The 21,752-nt window shown below is 36.7% G+C and overlaps 1 protein-coding gene across 1 annotated transcript in view; it reads left to right on the top strand.

Moving 5' to 3' along the window:
- Window positions 1-21,752, top strand: part of SMARCA2 (SWI/SNF related, matrix associated, actin dependent regulator of chromatin, subfamily a, member 2) — a 119,639-nt gene that overhangs the window by 24,337 nt on the left and 73,550 nt on the right. The window contains exons 4-10 of the mRNA XM_066568692.1: window positions 6,550-6,879; window positions 7,720-7,821; window positions 9,263-9,512; window positions 14,528-14,654; window positions 15,906-16,079; window positions 16,299-16,472; window positions 20,755-20,925. Of these exons, the coding sequence (XP_066424789.1) occupies window positions 6,550-6,879; window positions 7,720-7,821; window positions 9,263-9,512; window positions 14,528-14,654; window positions 15,906-16,079; window positions 16,299-16,472; window positions 20,755-20,925 (1,328 nt within the window). The remainder of the gene's footprint in view (window positions 1-6,549; window positions 6,880-7,719; window positions 7,822-9,262; window positions 9,513-14,527; window positions 14,655-15,905; window positions 16,080-16,298; window positions 16,473-20,754; window positions 20,926-21,752) is intronic.

The following is a 21,752-nucleotide window of genomic DNA, read 5'->3' as shown; positions in this document are numbered from 1 at the left end:
TATACTAGTCAAACTAGTCTGTAATTTTTCTGGAGGCCATAAGCTAAATTCTTCATTAAAATGTCAACTGGTCAGATACAGTATTTGTACAGTTGTCAGGAAAAATGATCTTAGCCCATGTATGGGGCTTCTCTGTGCATTGTTAAAGCCAGTAGTTTGATGATAGACACAACCTTGTCTGCTTGGTTTGTTGTAAAAATTCCTTGGCTTGTTACTGTATGATACTGTGATTTAAGACAAAGATATCACTAAGTAAAATCAATATAATCTGCATTAAATATATTATGATAATTAAATGACAGATTATAAATTTAACTGTAACTAGAAGATGATCATCCAATTGTTGATTTTTCTAGTCTTCTAGAAGTCTGTTTTGGTTGAGTGCTGTTCAAGGTATTTGTGATCTGGAAAAAAGTTTGAAGTCAGTACAAATTAAAATTTTATATAACACAGAAGTTTAGCAGTGAGTAATAAATTAGTTGGTTACAAAGGCTGATTGGAGTCTGAGAAGAATGTACTTATTTTTCTAGCATAGGTTTTAGCACAGCCAAGAGCAATGCATGTAAAGGAGCGAAATAGTTTGCTGTGTAGTAGTATAAACTGTGTCATAAAAAGCAGTCTATACTGCTAAGAGGAGTGTGTTTGTTTTATCGTAGAGAATGTTAAGATCCATTTTTTAATTTGTCTCATGAGAGAGTTAAAAGAATACTTCATCAGTCTGCACATTCCCAGACAGTAAAAGGGCTTGTAATTGATGAAGCCTTTAAAGGGGAAAAAAAGAAAAAAAAAAAGCAGTGTATTTTGCTATCTGCAAAATTGCCTGCAAACTATTTGAATTCAAAATGTGTTCAAATAGCTGTATTTTACTTAATGAAGATATTTAACCTATGGAACAAGGATTACCCAAGTATTTGTGGAAGGTTTTGTATCATACAAAAGCTACATCAGCACTGGATGTCTTTGTCATGTGTCCCATAGACCAAAGGGAGAAGTTTGTTTAGAGGTCAAGAGTCTGGTCTGTTTTGGAAAAGCTAGGTAGACTATTGTAGCTGTAGTGGTCCCTCATTGACAGAAATCTGCCTGTTCACAGGCTCCAAGATTCTGAAAAGGACTGGTAAGCTAGACTGGGAAACAACGTATTAACATTTTTTGACAATGGCACAGTGGATAGTCTTCATAAAATGCTTCAGTACTTAGAAATCTGGGTGGAATACTTGTGATGAATCCATAGGCTGTTGTCCTTCTGTATGCAGTTTACAATGGGAAGTGGTCACAAAATGAGATTTCATTTAAATGCCAGATGTTCCAATAGCAGTCTTTTTAGTTCTTTTTAGTAATTTTGTGTGCAAGTAATTTACAACTAGGACTGCAGAAATAAAATTGTTGAAAGGTCTTACACTGGCAGGCAGTGGGAAAAATATTTGTATTTAAGTACAAAAGCAAGATTTTTTTATAAAATATATACTTACAAATGTGGGTGATAAATTAGAAGTAAATTGGCAACTGCACATGCAATTGTAGATATGGTTATGTAAATAAAGCATACAGTTGTGAATGAACAAGAGAAAGTTGATACAGAATTTTGGAAGTAATGATTCTTATGTTAGGAAATAATTAACTATCCTTTTCTGAGGTGAAATGAATTATGAGCAAGTCAGAAACATTTGAAAGCTAAATCTGCAAGAACTGTGTCATTTTACTTAAGTGCCTGTTCACTGGTTGTATGGTAATTACTGTTCTGAGATTTTTGTATTTTTTAACCAACAGTAATTACAAAGTTAAGGTATGCAACTTTATTATTTAGTTTCTCTGTTTATTTTTTTATTGGTGCTCAGTGAGATGCGAGTCATGCAGAAAGAATGTTTTACTAGCTCAGACAGATCATCACATTTTTATTGTGTACTGCAATGGGATGATTTTCAGAAGTCTGAATATATGGGTGAAAATACTATGAGTTGGTATATTTCTCCTCAGCAATTGCTCCTTCCAGTCTTACTACCAAATTGGAGAAAGGGTAACATTCCTGGCTAGTTTTGGTGACAGATTCTCTTTTCTTGAACTTATGTACAGTGATGCTCCTGTTTAGTGTTAATGCCTTTGTTTTGATGCTAACAGGTTAAATGAGTGGAAAATGCATTGCTCCAATTTCATATTTAGCTGTTTAAGTAGTAAGCTTACTACATGTTGCTGATTTTGAATTTGGTTAGAAACTGTCTTCCAGCACTGTGAGTGAACTGTGGTGAATTCTGCAGTATTTATATGAGTATGAAAATGAGTATTTATATGAGTATGAAATTTACTGTAAAAAATGGTTAAGCTTTTAAACAGTTATCCAACAGATTAAAATCATGGTTACAATTGACTTTTGAAGGGGATTGGATAGAAATTGGAAAGACAAGCCAATTATTTATATAAAATAAAATACTTGTATTATAAAAACTTCATAAAAATATGTAAATGGACTGGAATAAACAATTTCTGTGGTTTTCTGTGATTTGTAAAAATTAAATGAAGTTACTGTGATACAGCAGTGAAATACAGGCCAATTTGAATTGTTCTGTTTGTAAGTGGAAACATAAGGTCTGAAGGAATTTAGCGTTCTGGAACTTGATCTATATTGCTTTTTATTAGTCATGCAGTATTTGTTGAACTTAAAAAGACATGCCATTTTTTAACTTGTAGAATTCACAAATATACTGCTGCTTCACAGGTAATGTTCATTGTCCCTATTGTTCTTAAATTAGTTGCATTTCCTTTTCTGAATTCATTAAGAATTTTAAAGATGAGAAAAGACCTACCACTTTATTCATCTGCCTGCCAGTGTAAGACCTTTCAACAATTTTATTTCTGCAATCCTAGTTGTAAATTACTTGCACACATGACTTCTCTTTCTTCTTTGTTCAGTTTCACAGTAACTGGTGTTAACCCTGGCCACACTACTGAGAGGGAAATTTTATGTTTTGCTTGCCTTAGGAAAGTTTGTAGCCTCAATCTGACATGATCATACTTTTCACTGTGTTCCAAAACACTGTGGTTTTGTACTCTGTGTGTGTACTCTAATTTCTTTTTTTTTAAACTAACTTCAGTTGATGATTGAAGTGACAGTTCAGCGAGTTACACAGCTATATTTCTTCAGTCCTGTCCATATCTTCCAAATCCAAAAATCTTCTTACAGTCATATTCTTGAGTACAAATATACCTTTTCTGTTGGTTTTAGTATAAAGATGTGACCTATATGTTCCTCAGACACTTTCATTGTTTAAGACTTTGTAAATTTTAGTGGCAGTTCAAAACCTCTGTTAAACATTCCAGTGTTTGGACTGCCAAAACTTTGATTTTTTTTCTGTATCTTTACTAGGTTTTTGAATTAATTTGTAGGTGTTCTTTCCATTTCATTATAGCATTAAAAGTGTTGAAAAAAGGGTCTCAATTTTTAGCACTCTGATTTTCCAGCTTTAAAACAGAAAAGAAAGATGTTATTGTTTCTGTTATCTGAAGTGAAACAAAAAACAATTAAAGCAGAAACATTGTGTACACACTGCCCTCCAACAGTACTTGGAGAAGCGTTAGAACTAGGATTTCTTCCAATGTTCATACTGTAAAGAATATACATTGTTTATGACATGCTGTGTTGTATTTTTGCTGAACAAGTTGATGCCAAAGTGGGATTAAATATGGTTCTGATTATGCGTTCAGTTAGGAAAACTTGAGAAGGGTTTCTGATGCAGCCTCTTCTATGACCCATTGAAGGATTATGGGAAAAACAGACAGGACTCTCCTCAAAGATGCACAGTAAAAGTAGAGAAGTAATGTTTACAAATTGTGTAAGTGAAATTCTGATGGGACTTAAGGGAAAGGAAATTCAGCATTACAGTGATTAGAAGTTACCGTCATTTGAGGTTTTCAGAGCTCAGTTAGACAAAATCTGGAGAAACCTGATAAAGCTTAGAAATTACCACAGTTTAAAATTACAGACAGGGTTGTTTGGCCTCCCTTTCCTGGTATTCTCTGTGTTGTTCAGAACTGTAGGTTACTCTTGTCCTTTAATGGTGGGACATATAATTTTAGGGGATGTTCTCATGTACATGCTTATCTGTGTTAGTGTCTATGTGTAATAAGATCGGAAAAAAAGCAAGGAGTATAAATACTTTATTTGGACAGGCTTGTGACTGTATCTTTTTTCACTGTCATAATATGAAAGTTTTCACACTTAAAAAAAAAATTTCATATAGCATCACAAAATTTACATTGTGTAAATGCCACATTTTAGCATCTTTACAAGAAGTTTGGAAGGATTTTGTTCTTTCCTGACTTCATGGAATTCTTTTAATTCTTCTTCTTCCCAAGCACATTTTTCCGTTATTAAAAATGCTAATGCAGAGAACTTGGAGGAAGACAGAAGGTATAAGTAATAAATTCATAATTGGAAAGATCAAAAAATGTCTGCTTTTGAAAACTCCTCTTTGCAAAACTTTGTCACAGACTTAGCAACTTGAACTGTCAGGACTGAAAACAAATATTCAACATCTTAGACCACTGTTCTAAACTTTGTAGTCCAGATTCATTTCAAGATATTGAGTCTGAAACGTATCAGTCATAAACGAATTTAAAACTTGGGCAGTATAACTTGGGAGGGACAGAAACCATTTTTTCAAAAGCAGTTCAGAAAACAATGTCATTCCAGTTAGGTGCCATTTAAAGTAAAACCTGAGATTTAGAAATGTAATAATGGATAAACATTGCAATAAACCTCACTTTGTAGTATAAACCAGTAATGCAGTTGCATATTCTTTTGTTTTGTTGTGGTATGATGGGCATTTTTTTTAAGCAGTGTGCTCAGCAAGAGGGATTTGTAGCTTCCCCTCTTCTCTTAAAATAATAACGAGATAAAAGTAAATTATGGATAAGTGGAATAAACTTGAGTTATTTATCATACTTTTTATCACCAGCAAGGGATGTATAGACAATTTTTATATTGAACTAGTATATAGCTCCAGTAGTTCTAACTTTTTAATGTCTCTTCCTTTTCTTTGAACTTCTCCCCTCATTTTTCTCTTGAACTATGTAACTTCTCCTATTCTTTCCAAAATCTTTTCTCCAAAATTCTTTCCATCATCTTTTCCCATGGTCATCATCTTTAGTTTGAATGTTTCTGTCTTATCTGATCTTTTCCTATCACAAATCCCCTTTTCCCCACTGTTCTTCTATCTCATTTTGTTTGGGGTTTTTTTTAGGAAAACTGAAATCCTTTCTTCTTTTTCTTCTGTCTCATACATTTACAACTTTTATTTAAGTTGAGCACAAATTTCAGTTCTTTGGCACTCTAATCTCTTCACTGGTTAAAGTTCTAGTGACTTGCAGCTCCTGTCATCCCAGAGTTGAGAATGAGCAGTAGAGACTACTTTGAGGTTTTGCCTATCTTGTCTTTACTGAAGGGTCAGTAAGAAAAGTGAAGAGCGAGCAAAATTTCTTCTGTGATCTGTACTACATATAGATGAAATAGAAGTTTTTTCACTTTAAAGTGACAGGAAAATTGGGAAAAGAGTAGATTGGGTGTCACAGAATCATGAACTGTATCATGATCTTTGGAGTTATGATCTTTGACTTATGAACATGGAATATGAAAATGAGCCAGAAGAGTTTTAGATTTTATGAATTTTTTTTAGACTTTTCCAATTTGTGAGAAGATTATTTGTGTTCCACAATACCAGAGCAAAGTGAGTAAATATTGTTACCTCTTTTTCACTCTTGGTGGATAAAATCCCCAAAAACTAGCTGTCTGTTGTGCTTTTTGGAGCTCAAGAAAATATGTAGTAGGTGTAATTAATAGTCAGGATTAAAACCACTGCATTTTCAAGTGGTATAGTAAGATATAAGCACTGTTCATTTCAGAACTGTGATTGGTCTTGACATAGTCTTCAGCAGCTTCTTCAGACGGTGATTTTTGTGCTTGCAGTTGATGTTCCAAGTTGTTGAGTATCCAGACAGCAAAAGGTATTGAACATACTTTGTCTGGCTCAAACCTTTAATCTGTATAAACTAAAGAGTAGTTGTATGGAAAGTGAATACCAATTATTTCTACTTCTATATGTTGGTGAGTGTTGGCAAAGAGGGCTTGTAGAAGTGAATGGATATTCCTTGATGTGTGTGCCTCAAAATAAACTTAGGCTATTAAGCTACAAACTTAGGCAGACTTCATTGCATATGTTCTACAGAGAAACATTTTTCCATAGTTCTAGTAAATAATGCTATATCCCCAGGCTTCTGTGTTATATTTCATGTTTTAGTTTGTCTTACTCGAAATATGCAGGTAATTGTTATATTTAGGAATTATTGGACTAAATAACTGTAGTTCTTCTTAAAGAAGAGCTCCTGAGGCTATCTTGATATCCCAGGGAATTTGGATTGCACTTTTGTCTTCACAGAAAATGCTACAGCTATCCAGACCTCAGAGAGATACTTTTATACTTTATATACTGTTAAAATACTGGATGAAATTCAGGTTTAACTAGCAGAGTGGTAACTTTATGATTCTTCTACCTGTTCTAGGTTATATGTCTCCACATCCATCTCCACTAGGAGCACCAGAGCATGTGTCCAGTCCAATGTCTGGAGGAGGTCCAACACCACCTCAGATGACTCCCAGTCAGCCAGGACCCATTATAGCAGGAGACCCCCAAGTTATGAATCAGCCTAACAGAGGGCCTTCCCCTTTCAGCCCTGCACAGCTGCATCAGCTGCGAGCTCAGATTCTAGCATACAAAATGCTGGCTAGGGGTCAGCCCTTGCCAGAAAACCTCCAGCTTGCTGTCCAGGGCAAGAGAACCCTGCCTGGCATTCAACAGCAGCAGCCTCCCAGTGCCTTCAACAGGCAGTCTGGTAAGTGAATCTTCGGTAAGAGTCATTGCTCAGGCAATTCTCGAAGTTCTACCTGTGATAGATTAAGAAATGGGTACTGTGCAGGGCTGTAATTTGGAACTGTATTAAGCCTTAGCAAGTGCATGAAACACATCTGTTATTAATAGGATATTGTCAAAATAGAATACTAATAACTGAAATAGAAGTTATTTCACTGTGCGGTACTGTATCTGTCCTGCTATGCTTGACAGTTTTTGAATGTTAATTGTACTTTACTGATAGCAATTCCCCTTGTTTTTCTTACGGTGAATTTTCAGTCTCCTGTTGGTATGCAGGAAAGTAGATAAATAATCTGGATCGAGTTGACTGATTATTTAGGTTGTTGAAAATAAACCACATACAATGTGGTTAAGTGCAAAACATAAGAAAAAGGAAGTGTGCTTACTTTTTTCTCACAATGGTGATAGATGTTGCAGTGAGGTAAGCAAGCACATTTTGGTCCTAAGAAAACTCTTACATTAAATACCCTGAACCTGTTAGTTTCTGAACACTTCCATTACTGAGTTTGTGTTAGAATCAAGGGTTAAGATGATACTGTTTCTTAAGTTTTAATAATGTCACTGTTCACTTCATTTTGGTGGATATGGCTTTGCTACCAATTAAGTTGGATTTTTTCATGAAACATGATTTTAGATATATGTATTACTTTCATATGTATTAATGATAAAAACTACTTAAATCCTTACTTAATGAAGAAAAGCACTACTTGCCTGAATAGACTAGCATGCTAGAAAGCAATGATTTTTGAATCTTGGAAATATTTTGTGTTTCAGCAAATTTTATTCCTCTGTCAAATTGCAGGTATTGGATTACATGCAATGAGTGGCACTGCTGCTGGACCAGGGGCTGCACCAGGGATGCCTGGACATACAACTGCCATTACCCCTAAAACGTGGACTGAAGGTATAGTGGGAAAAGGATGTGGGGGAAAGTAAAAAGGAAAGGTAAAAAGTTGTGCAAGAAAAATAGTGTAACTTCTACTGTGTCTAAGATTTTAATCAAGGAGAGTCTAACCTTTCATTCATATGGAAGAGACCCACATGAAATTACTGCAGTTTTTAGACAGACCGAACATGAAGCACCTTTTTGCAATCAGAATGAAATCTGTATGTTTTCTGAGGAACATGCATAAAACTTAGTAACTTATGTTCTGAGTATACTTAATTGTAGCAAGCTTGTCTTTCACCTTTGCTACTGTAAAAGAAGTTCTCAAATCATGGTAGAATTCTGCTGTTTCCTTCTGTATATTTTGTTCTTTTGGAATCAAGTGGCTTTGAAGGATCAGTGCAATCTTTGAGATCAAATGAATGCTGCAACTTTTTCGCCCATGTCTTCAAATATATTTGTCATTCATTGCACAGTCATTCAGCTTCCCGGATTCCCTGAGAACTGAGGTTGCACAGAGGTTTTTGATGGGCTTGCTTTTTTTCCTTCTTATAAGCTGAAATGCAGTATAGCTGCATACAGAATCTACAGCTTGTGCTCAAGTTCCTTTTCTGGAGTTTGATGCAGATGTGTGAATGACAAATGGTGACCTCTGTATATTTCAGGATGTTGGTTGATTACAAGATTGCAGGTGTACTTTACAGTTGTTTTCCCTAGCTTAAGTGACTATGACTCTTGAGATAATTAAAGCAGCATCTTTATTTTAGCAATGTCTGTTGACAGTGAATTCGTGAACATCTGAATGCATGGTGACTTGTCATAATGAAATTCTAAAGTCTATGACCTTTAGAGACTGTAAATGACAGGTACCATTTTTATGTTAACGGAGGTGTTGCTTTTCAAAGTGATTAGAATAATTGCGTTCCTGATATTTTAAATAAATAAAATTAATGGGAGATCATAGTGAAACAAAAGCTATTTATATGTGGCAGGTATTTCTGAATACAGTTGGAAAATTTTCATATGGTTATCAAGTTCTGGTAGAGGTCTGAAATCAGGCCTAGTTCTGCTTGTTTCCAGGTTGTGGTTAGATGCTTTTTTTTAACTGCAAGGATAGTGAACAAGAGGCAGAATGAGGTCTTGGATTTGGAGGAAGTCAGTTCTACAGCTGTTTCATTTCTGGTAACACTAGAATTAAAAGTCCACAGAAATAGCAAAAGGAATGGCATTCATTATAAAATTTCATGTGTTTTGTTTTTGTTTTGGCCATTTCTTGCAATGTATGGTATACTTGCATTTTAGTATGCCTGTTTCAAAAAACAGAGTGTAATCTCAGTGTGCCTTTTCTGGTGATTTTGAATGTTTATCTTACCTTCATATCTTGTATTCAGAAAGCCATCTTGATTTTCTTCCTGCTTTCCATATTTCATGTTATGAGTCAGTACTGTTCATGTTTCAGGCCAAGCCCCAGATATGAACGTCTCCAATGCACAGCAAAAGCTTCCAGCACCAGCTCCTAGTGGGAGGCCTTCTCCTGCTCCTGCTGCTGCCCAGCCTGCTGCCACCATGCCTGGGCCCTCTGTACCACAGCCCCCGCCGGGACAACCTTCACCCATTGTCCAGCTGCAGCAGAAGCAGAACCGCATCAGCCCTATCCAGAAGCCCCAAGGACTGGATCCTGTTGAAATACTCCAAGAACGTGAATATAGGTAAGAGTGAATAACAAGATTAAAATTATCCTTGTTTTTCACATCCTTAACTGGAACTCCTTGCAATCAGCTACTGTAGTGGTAATAGTGTAAACAAAGTTTCCAGGGAAAGGCTGTATTACCAAGAAGTACACAAATATCAAACCAAAGAATTATTTAATTCTACCCCAAATGATGAACTAGTGAAGCATACTGGCAGTATCACTGGAAACCATTTAAGTTTAAAGAGAAACCAATTTTGTGGCCAAGGTTTTTATTATTATAAAAAAAGGAAAGTTAGAAGAGAACTAGATGATGTTAGAAGAGCTACTAGTTAGAAGAGTACTAGTTACTATTAGTTACTATTAGAGTTACTATTAGTTAGAAGAGAACTAGAGATGGCCAAAAGGCTGAAGAGTTAGTAACCCCAGCAAAAGCACATTTTATGAATATGATGGATTTGTCTGGACAGCCAAAGAGTGAAGAGAATAAGAATGTCACAGGCAAGATTAGAAGTATACCAATTAGGAAAAAGTATACCAGTTTTAAAAATTGCTTCCTGAATGTTCTGTTTAGATAATAAAGTATATTTGTTAAAAAGTATAGGGTAGAACTTTTCTTTTGCAGTTAGAAAGAGACTTCTTCCCTCCTCACAACATCAAGGCTATTTAATAAGTGACCTTGAGAGTCTGCCAGGCAGAAGGATTTTGACTTGCACCTAAAATATGTTCCTGATGATTATCAGTCAGAGGAAAATAATTGCACTCAGAGTATTACCTGTTTTAGTTTAATGATGCATCTTGCATTGTTACTTTGAGTTTGTAGAGGAAGGTAGCCAAAAGGGATGGTGATCTCACAGAAGACTGGTTTAACAACTTTTGCTTTATGAAGGTAAAGCGCCATGAAGCGCTTTTGGGTGTGATGCCATGCCCAGAATTCAGACCTTGATTACAGAAAAGCAGTTACTTTTTGTGTCAGGTATTGCTTAACTAATTCTATCAGTGCATTCTTGTCGTGATTCTGCCAGTCTTATGTATACACCGTAGGCTGTATCTCTTTCAGCGTGAGCATACAATCAGTATTTTCCAGCATCTTTTTCAGAAGCTTGTAGAACACACCATTTTACGGTTTCAGCTACTCTGTCAGAAGAATTGTAGCACTAACTTCAACCAAGACTCATACGGCCAGTATGATGCAATGTTTTCTGCATCAATTAACCTCACATTGTTACTCTTCCTGTTTTCAGCCCTGCTCTACTGCACTGTTTGTGCCAAGCTGTTATGTCTTAGTGTTCATAAACAGAGGAAAGTAATGAGTAACAAAAAATAAAGCTGATACTTTTACTTGTAGAGAACCAGTTACAGATCCAGCATATTAGGTTCTAAATACACTGTTCTTGACATAGTGCGATAAAAGTTTGATAGGGATTCTCCAGCAGAAGGATTTTATATTTTATGGGTTTTTTATCCTAGAACAGAGAAATGAGATCCAAACCTTTTTAATGTTGAACATTACTGGTGTTTAATTTTGCTTTGAGTTCCAGAATATGTAGAGCTCCTGGAAATCTTTTCATTACTTAAAACTCTGTAAGTAACATCAGACAAAAGTTTTGAAAAAGACAGTTTCACAGCTTCTGTGGTTTGAATGGTGCTGGATTTAGCTTTAATATAGGCAAGTTTAATTCAGAAATATGTCTTCACAATTTCTTAATAAAAATGGAGCAGAAAAAAGCCAAAATAAACATCCTTATCCTGAAAACACTGAGGTTAGTGAAAGCTTTATGAAACAGTTGGCTCTTGAGATCTCACACTAAAACCTTTTAATAAAGGAGCATTATATCTTGAAAACCGTTTGAATTCCAGGTGAATCTCTGTATCCCTGTGGTCCCCCATGGGCTGCAGGGGCACAGCTGCCTCACCATTACCTGCACCATGAGCTGTGGGGGAATCTCAGCTCTGCTGCCTGTGGCCCGTCCTTCTCCACTGATCTTTGTGTCTGCAGAGCTGTTTCTCTCACAGGTTCTCACACTGCTCTTCTTTAGCCACAATTAATCTGCCCGGTAACTTCCCCCCCCCGCCCCCTTCTGAAGTCTGCTATCACAGAAGCATTGCCACCATTTTTGATTGGCTCAGCCTTCACCAGTGGAGGGGTCTGTCCTGGATCTGGCTGATGTTGGCTCTACTGGACATAGGAAAACTTCTGACAGCTTCTCACAGAAGCCAGTGCTGTAGCCCTCCTGCTAGCAGTACCTAGCCATGCAAATCCAATACATGTTTTTATAAAACTTTCCTTAATGCTTTCTTCAAAATAAAGTGCTGCTTTTTAATCTCACTGAATAGCTGTCTTAAAGGTAATAATGCCTATAATTTAAAGTTGTTTTATTATGTTGAAAGGCTTTTTCAACTCTCATTCTCATTGCACATTAAAAAATTATGCACTTGGACACTTGGAAATGTCCTGCAGATTGTACGTGGTTTCTTTCTGTTATCTGCAAAGTATTTTCTTAGGCATCTTCTTTACTGCCTGGCATCCATGCCAGACAGGTTTGATTGTACAACCATAACCTCTGCTGCTAACCTGAGTTAATGAGGAATGGGTGTGCATCACTTACTTTGCAAAGAGATCTCTGCGTACATTCAGTGGCCACTTTCTGCACGGAGGTAGATTGCTGAACTGCAAAGATTAATTTATTACATCTCCTTTAAACGGTGAGATTATATACTTCAAATGATTGTAAAAAGATCTAGGAAACTTCTTTCTTTGGATTCTCTTTACTTGACAGCTGTTGGCATTGTTCCATGAAAATAACAGCAGTACAACAAACCGTGGTCACATCCTTTAAAGACTAGAAGGTGGCAGTGATGAGAGATAGTTCTTCCATTCACTTGACTTGGAATTCTTTAAAAACTCCCGCTGACTACTGAAGAAAGCGTTATTATAATTACTCTGTTAGTACCATAGACATTACGTATAAATATTACTTCTGGGAAAGTATGAAATTAAATTTCAAAGCTTTTTTTTTTTTTTTTTTGGTTCATACATAACTCATCTGGTTGTCATTTTCTTTATTCTTCCATATAGGTACTGTAGACTTTCTTTTACTACTTTAACTTCTATTTTTCTGGACTTTTTTTAAAATAGAGAACTGATCTGAGTTACAATAAGAGTTTTCTGAGGTAATATCTCTACTGACTTAGAAATATTGATGCTTTTGTTTTTATTCCTTCCCTCTGACAGGGTTGTTAAAGGAAGGGCAATCACCCACCAAAGCCTTCAATTATCATTGTTTGTAGCTCAGTGCTTTTCAACATATGAAGGAAAATAGTTGAAGGAAAAGTTATCCTGGATATACTAATCTGCTGTGTAATTTAAGGATAAAATTTCATGTGCATTCTCTTCTGATCTGCTTTTTTTATAAGCTCAAGTTGAAAAAAAAAATTGTTTGCAGTGAAATGGGTATTATATGGGAGGGGACTGCATAATGTGATGTTGGTGCATAATGAGCACACTGTGAGCTTTGGTTATGTTTAGACATATCTCCAGAAACATGTATATTTGGATTTTAGTTACAAATTTTGATGATAGAAATGCAGAGGCCAACCCACCTTTGGCAATTGCTTGGACTTCTATAGTGTAAACTTTTACAACAGCAGGCATTTTTGTATGTTTTATATCTGAATTGAAAGAAAAAAAACCAATTCTGACAGAACTAAGAAGTCAGCACTTCACTTCATGTTTGTTTGTAAGTGACTCTTACAGTTAGTTATCTAAAACCATAAGGTATGCCAGGGAGAACCTAGATTAACTCATCTGCATGTATAGAAAAAAGAAGGAACATTCATTGCTAGCAAGAATGTAAAAAGAAATTGAAAATATGTTCAATATTCAGCTGCTTTAATAAGTTCACAGCTCAAAAGAAAGGTTTGGAAAGGTTGTGACTGCTCCCTTAAAGTTTCAATAAAGTCAAGGAAACTGGGGTTTGGCTATAACTGTTTTGTAGGTGATAGTTTCAGGAGACACACTGCAGCTATTTGGGAAGGGAAGGAGAATTAAAAATAATTGTTGTGATGCAGGATTGCATCCATGTGTGGGTAAGCGACTGGTAGAGCATATGATTTGGAACAGCTTAGCTGCTTTTTTGTAGGAATGTACACTGGCTAGTACATCTCTCCAAGAAACCACTTAATTCTGAAAATTTTACATCCTTAGATGAACTAAAATATCTTCTTACTAACTGGAGTGCCCAGTTGTGCAAAATGTGAGCTTTTTTTAGTGTGGTATATAAACTGGAATGAAACTTTTTCTAGTTTAGAAATAACTCTTCTTGATTTGCTTTTCAGCCTGTATGACAAACATTACTTACCTAATTCTGCTTCAGTTTTTTACTCTCTTAAAGATACCAATATAGTCTTCTGCAGTAATGCAGCATCACATTCTGTTTGTTGTTCCAGGAACTTCAGAATTCTTCTGGTAATATTAAAGGCAGAAAAAAATAAAGTTCTGTCTATTAGTCCCTGCCTCTCTCTCTCTCTCTCTCTTGAATTTGCAAATGAATACAAAATACACTCTTCTAAAGGAAGAGTGAAGTAGAATTCGATTTGCAGTAGCAGCTATATAGCTGTAAATACTTTATAAACAAACTTACTTTGTCAATAAAATAATGAAATAGAATTCCAGTTAATAAGGCAAGTGTGGTCTATGTCATCACTGACTACACTGCATAAAAATAATACCCATCAAAGAAGCTTGAAAGCAGAATCCTGAATAGTATGTGCAAAATAGAATTCCCAAGTTTATTTTCACATATCTAGTTCTAGTTGAAAAGAAAAGCCAAGGGACATTTTGATGACTTGACAATTTATTTTCAAAGTGGAAAAAGATACCCAGTGTTATCTCTGGAAAAGCCTGTTAGCTCAAAAAAAAGCCCAGAAAAATACAAGTAAATGCCTGAGTTAAACTGACTATTTTTACTATCTAATTTTAGTAATGCCTTACAGATTTCTTGTGGTGTCTTACCCAGTTTTCTGGTTTTGTAGACTTCAAGCTCGAATTGCTCACAGAATCCAGGAACTGGAGAACTTGCCTGGTTCTCTGCCCCCTGATCTGCGGACCAAAGCTACAGTAGAGTTGAAGGCACTTCGGTTACTGAATTTCCAACGCCAGGTAATGCCATTTACTTGAGGAAAATTTTTATAGCAGTTACAGGCAAACCTGTTCATGCAGTGAAGAGTAAACTGGAAAGAGATTTTGGGTTATTGCAAAGTGTAAGCAGATCGTGCATGAGAGCTGACATAACCAACAGGCAAGTCACAGAAATGTTAGATTTTATTTTGTTTTGGTAATAAAAATGTGCAGGGGCTACTTTTGTTCCTTGCTTTATCTTCCAGTGTAGAATGTGACCATAGAACTGTGTCTTTTGAAATGAACATGACATTGGTACAAAGACAAAATAAGTTCTGGATAGACTGCAAGCTGATTTTCATCACAGACCTTCTCAACAAATACCTCTTTCTGAACATACTTAGTATTTCCACAAGTCCCCTTGTTTTAATAAAAGTTGTGTGTTGGTGTTTTGTGTGCTATTTCTCTGTGATTTGTTTTTGGTACTTCCACTGTGCTACAGACTTTGAAAATGAAACATAACAGGATCATACATAAAATATAAGTTGAATGTTGAGTGCCTGTATCAGCAAATCAGTTTCAGGAAAGGAATCAAACTGCTGAACTTCTACAGGCCTCTTGCCATTGGCTTTTACAGCTAGTTTGGAAGAACAAATGTGATTTGGCAGGTCAACCAAAATACTTCCTGACAAAAGCCTTGGCAGGAGTTGTGCCATGGTGTCCAAGTCTTCCTTCCTTTCTATCCTTGGCACTCATTTATAATGAAGTTTTGTCAGAGGTCAGATGAAAAGCAGCAGGCTCTCCCTGCTGTACTGCTGGGACTATGGCAATACTGTTCCAAGCTCTTAACGTTTACCTCTCCCACCTGTCTTCTGTACAGCTGGCAGTGAAACAAATTGTCAGTTATGTTCAGGTCCAGCACTAGAAAATGAGTTATGTATGTGATTCATTTGCATTTTATTTTGATGTGTAACATCTTGGCTGGCCCCTTTTACTGTGGCAGGGCAGTTCTTACCAGCATCTTGTAAGGAGGGAAGAAATTATAATTAAAAGTAATTAATGCTTTTGACCATTCTGAAGGTTAAAGTTTTTTGTTTAGGGTGACAGTTGTAGCTGTTACAACTGTATCAATGCTGTATCTTTTCAGAACTATAATGAAAATGGAAGAAGAGACTGCAATATATTTTGAATTGTTTACTTTTTTACTCTGCCAGAACAGTGTTTAAAGTTGTTTTATTAAGAACTATTATTTTTTTTGAGTGTTTGTCTTTTCTCCCTTCCCTCCACTGGTAGTTAAGACAAGAGGTAGTAGCCTGTATGCGTCGTGACACAACACTGGAGACAGCACTGAACTCCAAAGCCTACAAACGAAGCAAGCGGCAGACTTTAAGAGAGGCTCGTATGACAGAAAAGCTTGAAAAACAACAGAAGATAGAACAGGAGAGAAAGCGTAGGCAGAAGCACCAGGTATTTTAACTTACTAGGTGTTTGCCCCATGACAGAAATGCATTTTGCTTTGCTGTGCAGATGTTCTCTTTTGCATATTTTATTTACCTTTGGAGTTTTTTAAAAAACTCCAAGTGCTGTGATAAGTAATTGGAAGACTGTGGCATCAGAACTCATACATTCTTGATTTCAAATCCTTGCTAGGTCACAGTGCCTGCACTAACTTGATTCTCTTTCTAGGAATACCTGAATAGCATATTGCAGCATGCTAAAGATTTTAAAGAGTACCACCGGTCAGTCGCTGGGAAAATTCAGAAGCTTTCTAAAGCTGTGGCAACTTGGCATGCCAACACTGAACGTGAGCAGAAAAAAGAAACTGAGAGAATTGAGAAAGAAAGAATGAGGAGACTAATGGTAAGAAGTAGAGGAAGGATGATGGTTATTTTAGTTAAAGTTATGTACTGTATCCCTTTAAAATGCTTATATATTATCTCAGCCACTTCCATGCCTTTTCTTTGTGAGGTACTCAGTAATGAAAAAAGTATAAATCCAAACTGCATTTTGTTACGTACATTTCTATTAACAGTAGTGTGATACTATTGAATTTAAGCTATGGCTCCTTCTTTTTTAAGGTTTTTGTATAGAAATATCTTGGTGTTTTTTACTAGCATGAAAACTTAGCACAGCCACTTCTGAATAACAGCAACTTAATCTTACTAAGTTCACATATTAACACTTCTGTATGATTGCAGGGCTATTGGTCCATTTTACAAATAATGGACTTCAGTTTATTTCTACGTTTATAGTTTGGAAGATTCCAGATGATTAATTTGTTCATGCATTACTCCACAATTTTTACATACAGTTGATTCCACATATAACCAGTAATAGTAACACATGTGTTTTGAGAATGAATACCAGTCAATTCTACCCATTTAATGCTTCAAATCATACTCCACACCATTTCATGGTTTTTCCTTCCCTATACCCTCACAGTATCAGTTGTATTATTCTAAGAACAGAGTAAAATGGGTTTATGTATAATCACGTCTCTTCAGAATGCTGTGGAACCAGTTGGAGGACTGCTGAGATTTCAGGAGTTAAAATAATTCTGGAATTCAAAGCGTAGAAAGATCAGTGCATATATACAAGTATGTCAGTGACTTGGGCTAGAAAACATTCTTCAAGACATTGGTTAGCTCTGTCTTAACATTTTATTAATGTTTCACCAACACAGAATGAAAGGAAATTGACAAGTTTACTTTGTAACTTGCTGGCCAAAGACAGTTAGTATCTAATAGAGGTGCAGATATAAATGCTAGTTCCTGTCCAGCATCTATTCCCACCATGAAAATGGGTTGAACAGTTTCATTTTAAAAATCACAAAATGAAATGCAGAAAAAATTAAATATAACAATGATAGAAACTTAGAAAAGAAAGCTTTGTAAATTAAAACTTGCATAAGAGAATAACAGATGTGTAGGCCCTAGAGCATTTCTTAAAATTACATAGTAATCAGTATTAAAGAGCTTTTTTTATAAATGGAGGTCATCATCATCAGTTTGTCTAACCTAGCATGTAAAAATGTTAATTATTAGCAAAAAAATGGCTGATTTTTAAATAAAAGCAATATTTACATTTGGGAAATACTTCTGTGTATTGTGAGGTTCAGCTTATGTAAAATTGAACATGCAGTGTGATAAGTAATGCAGATGTGCACTGCTGAAAAAAACAAAGTAGATTTGAATGTCCAGAAATTTAACAGGATACCAGTGCTTCCAGATGAGCAGTGCTTTCTCCTAAAACCTCACCAAGACTGGTTAAGCTCTTACTATACATAAAAAATTTCATAGGCATTCTCAGTTTAGGGTTTTGCACCTACTGCTCAATTAAATCCTTCTGCAAAACCAATCTATGTGTTTTGTTAATGGGGTTACTTTGCCTATTTAGTTCTAGTCCAGTTGTAGTGAATTTGGAATTCACAGATGTGTACTAGTGGGTTTTTTTAAAACATCATCTCCTTTCAGATGCTTGTCGTGGTCTATGAAAATGTGCTCTGTCTAAAAGTTTTTGCATATCTTTTCAGGAATGCTGAATTAATTCCACAAATTTCTCTTCATTTACTATGATTAGAAATTGTGATTGTGTCACAGCTCATTAGCAGTACTATATGTATCATGTAAAAATGGGTGTGATTTTAAAAGATGTTGTCAAGACAAGCTTAAATATATAAAAGAAGTACCTTGGCTAGGTTACACAGACTGTGTATTCAGCAACATTAGAAGCAATAAAAACAGCAACAACAATCGTAATGATAATTTATTTTTCCTGAAAACTTGGGGTTTGAGCACTGTAATTTTGATGGGTTGAACATAGCAATGGAATTTTGCAAGCAGTTTTGCAAGCTCAGTTTGAATATTATAGCTATTCTTACTCACTGTATGCCATTCATTTGGTGTCTCTAGAAAAGCAGGAGATCTCCCAGAGTGCTGTATTTTAAAGTAATCATCTTTAAAGTATTTCTTGTTTGTGTTTGATTTTTATACAGCACTGTATACTTCCTTAATTTGTTGTTTCAGCCAAAATTGAGACAGGCACCTCTGGCACCTCTGCTGCTTTTTTGTATTTTTCTGACATTCTGCATTATATTGTCACAACATATGCAAATAATATTTGTTGTATGTCCAACACACTTACACAGTGTGACAAGGACGCAGAAGTTGCCAGGATGACTCAGATAGGGTTTATCTGGTGAATCCTGTTTCTGATAGTGAACTCTATCTCAGAGATTAAATAAAACCAGAGTAGAACAGCAGTACATAAACAAAAAGAGAAGAGTTCACATGACATCCAGAAGAAAAGGGTCTATATTCATACTGGAAAAAGGACTAAATGCAATCTTATGTCCAGCTCCTGTGTTCCTCCCCTTGGTGAACTGCCTGTACTTCATGTCTTTGAAAAGTCATCTCTGTAGGAGACTTACTATCTCTGTTTCAGGACATTCAGTCTGCCTAATGTAGCATTGATTTTTTTTTTTCCCTCCACTGCCAGTCATAACTACTGCAGATTTTTCTGGTCCTTAGTCCATGAGAGTAGGAAATGTGTAGAATTGTGGAATCTCTGTCTCAGAGTCACTCAGCCTGTCAGGGACCTCTCTAGTTGAACCACCTTCCAGAAGTGTTAACATTGAGTTCAAAACAGATTGCTCAAGGCTTTTTTCAGCCCTGTCTTGGAAACCTCTAACGTCAGAAATGGCACAGCTTTCCTGCCTATTCAGGTCCTTCTGAAGCGCAGCCCAACCCTTGAGCACATTGACAGATACCCTGTGGTTTCATGTCCTCTGCAAACTTGACTGAAGTGCCCTCCATCCCTTTCTCTGTCACTGATAGTTGTGTTAAACACAACATGATGCAGGGACTCCTGTGGTATGGCTCTTCATAGTGTCTTCAGACAAAGTATGACCTCTGACACCTTCTAGTGAGGGATTTTGGGTGAATTGGGGGATGACAAGGTGAGCAGGACCCAGCAATTTGCACTTGCAGGCCAGAAAGCCAATCATATCATGGACTACATCAAAAGCCGAGGCCAGTGATATGGCAAAGTGCCCTCCCCTGTTGAGTCACGACAGCCCCAGATTGGGGCAGAGTGTCTGGAAAGCTGCAGAGCAGAAAAGGATGTGGGAGTGTTGGTTGACAGCAGCTGAACATGAGCCAGCAGTGCCCAGGTGGCCAAGAAGGCCAATGGCATCCTGGCCTGTGCCAGCAGGGCCAGGGCAGGGATTGACCCCCTGTACTCAGCACTGGTGAGGCCACACCTCAAATCCTCTACTGAGTTTTGTGACCCTACTCAGAGAAGGATATTGAGGTGCTGCAGCATGTCTGGAGAAGGGCAGTGGAGCTGAGGAAGGATCTAGAGCACAAGTCCTATGAGGAGCAGCTGGGGGACCTGGAGTTCAGCCTGGAGAAAAGGAGGCTCAGGGGGCCCTCATTGCTCTGTACAGCCATCTGAAAGAGGGTTGTAGCAAGGTGGGGATTGGTTCATATTCCCAGGTAACAAGCAGAAACAGTCTCAAGTTGTACCAGGGAAGGTTTAGACTGGATTTTACATAGAAAGAAGTACTTCACTGAAGGGGTTGTCAAGCGCTGAAACAGTTGCTTAGGGAAGTTCAGAAAGCATGTGGATGTAGTGCTTGATGACATGGTTTACTGGGGGACCTGGCAGTGTCAAGTTGATGGTTGGACTTGATATCTTTGGGGTCTTCCAGTGTTAATAACGATTCTGTGGTTCTATTAAAGTATGGTTAGAGTAGGTATTAGGAAGAAATACTTTATTCTGAGAGTGGTGAGACACTAGAACAGATTGCTCTGAAAAGCTGTGGATTCCCCATGTCTAGAAGTGTTAAAGGCCAGGCTGGATCTGGTTTTGAGCAGTGCGGTCTAATGGAAGGTATCCCTGCCCATGGCAGGGGAATTTGAACTAGATCTTTAAGGTCCCTGCCAACCCCTATGATGCTGTGACATTGATACAAATATATGACTCTCTGGGCCTGATCATCCAATGAGCTCTTTACCCATGCAGCTGCCCCTCTGTACAGATCATAATGACCTAGGATAACACTTTATTGTTGACATGGGAGCTGGATGGTGTGCATTCACCATCATTTCTGTCATGGCTGACATCTCTTCTCTGTCACTAGGCCGAAGATGAAGAAGGGTACCGTAAGCTGATTGATCAAAAGAAAGACAGACGCCTGGCCTACTTGTTGCAGCAAACAGATGAGTATGTGGCTAACTTGACTAACCTGGTATGGGAGCATAAACAGGCACAGGCAGCCAAAGAGAAGAAGAAGCGAAGGAGAAGAAAGAAGGCAAGTAGTTACAGCTGATATGATTAAGCCATTTCTTCTTCAAATCCAATTTAAATGTTGATAAATGTGGTGATGCCCAATTGTCATACATGTATCAGGGTGTCTAAAATAATCTACACCACCAAATTCTTAATGCTGAGGGAACTCATCTATCTCTCTATTGAAATATATATCTATGCTTTTATTAACTCAGAAGAAGATGATAAGAGGCAGGATTATAAAATTCTTAGCTGCTGATTTCCTCATGGCACTAATTTGCTCATAAACTTTGTACAGGTAAAATTGGGACAGATGTATAAGTTAGGATTAATGTACCCAAAAGGAATACAATGTATCAAAAATACATTCTGGGAAGAAGATGGCAAGAGTCTGAGTTGTGTAGCTGTCTCATCCAGGACACATATTTTAGACCTCCATATTATATACTTGGTGAAGTCCATTTTGTTAGGATCATTGAAAATGGCTAATAAACTTGGCTAGGTTTATTATAGTAAATGGATATTTTGTAGTAATATTGTTCATTGTACATTTTTAACCTTTAATTGAGACTTCCCACTTTACTTTTCTTCATATGAAGTGCAAGAGAAAGTTGTTGAAATTGAACAGTGCAGTTTTCAAAACATAATTGAACAGTGAAATTGAACAGTGCAGTTTTCAAAACATAATTCTATGTGTGAAACAGTGATTAAGAAATTATTTTTTATTTTACGACCTCAGAGTACCTTTTGTCTCTTGCAGAATATGTAAGAGGAATTTTATAATCTATTTCCATGCGTGGTTTGCTACTAATTACTGCTACAAATACTAGCATCATGTTTAGTGGGTTT

This window comes from Molothrus aeneus, chromosome Z, assembly GCF_037042795.1.
Source record: "Molothrus aeneus isolate 106 chromosome Z, BPBGC_Maene_1.0, whole genome shotgun sequence".
NCBI lineage: Eukaryota > Metazoa > Chordata > Aves > Passeriformes > Icteridae > Molothrus > Molothrus aeneus.
Note: the sequence above shows the minus strand (reverse complement) of the source record. Positions and strands in the feature narration are given on the sequence as shown.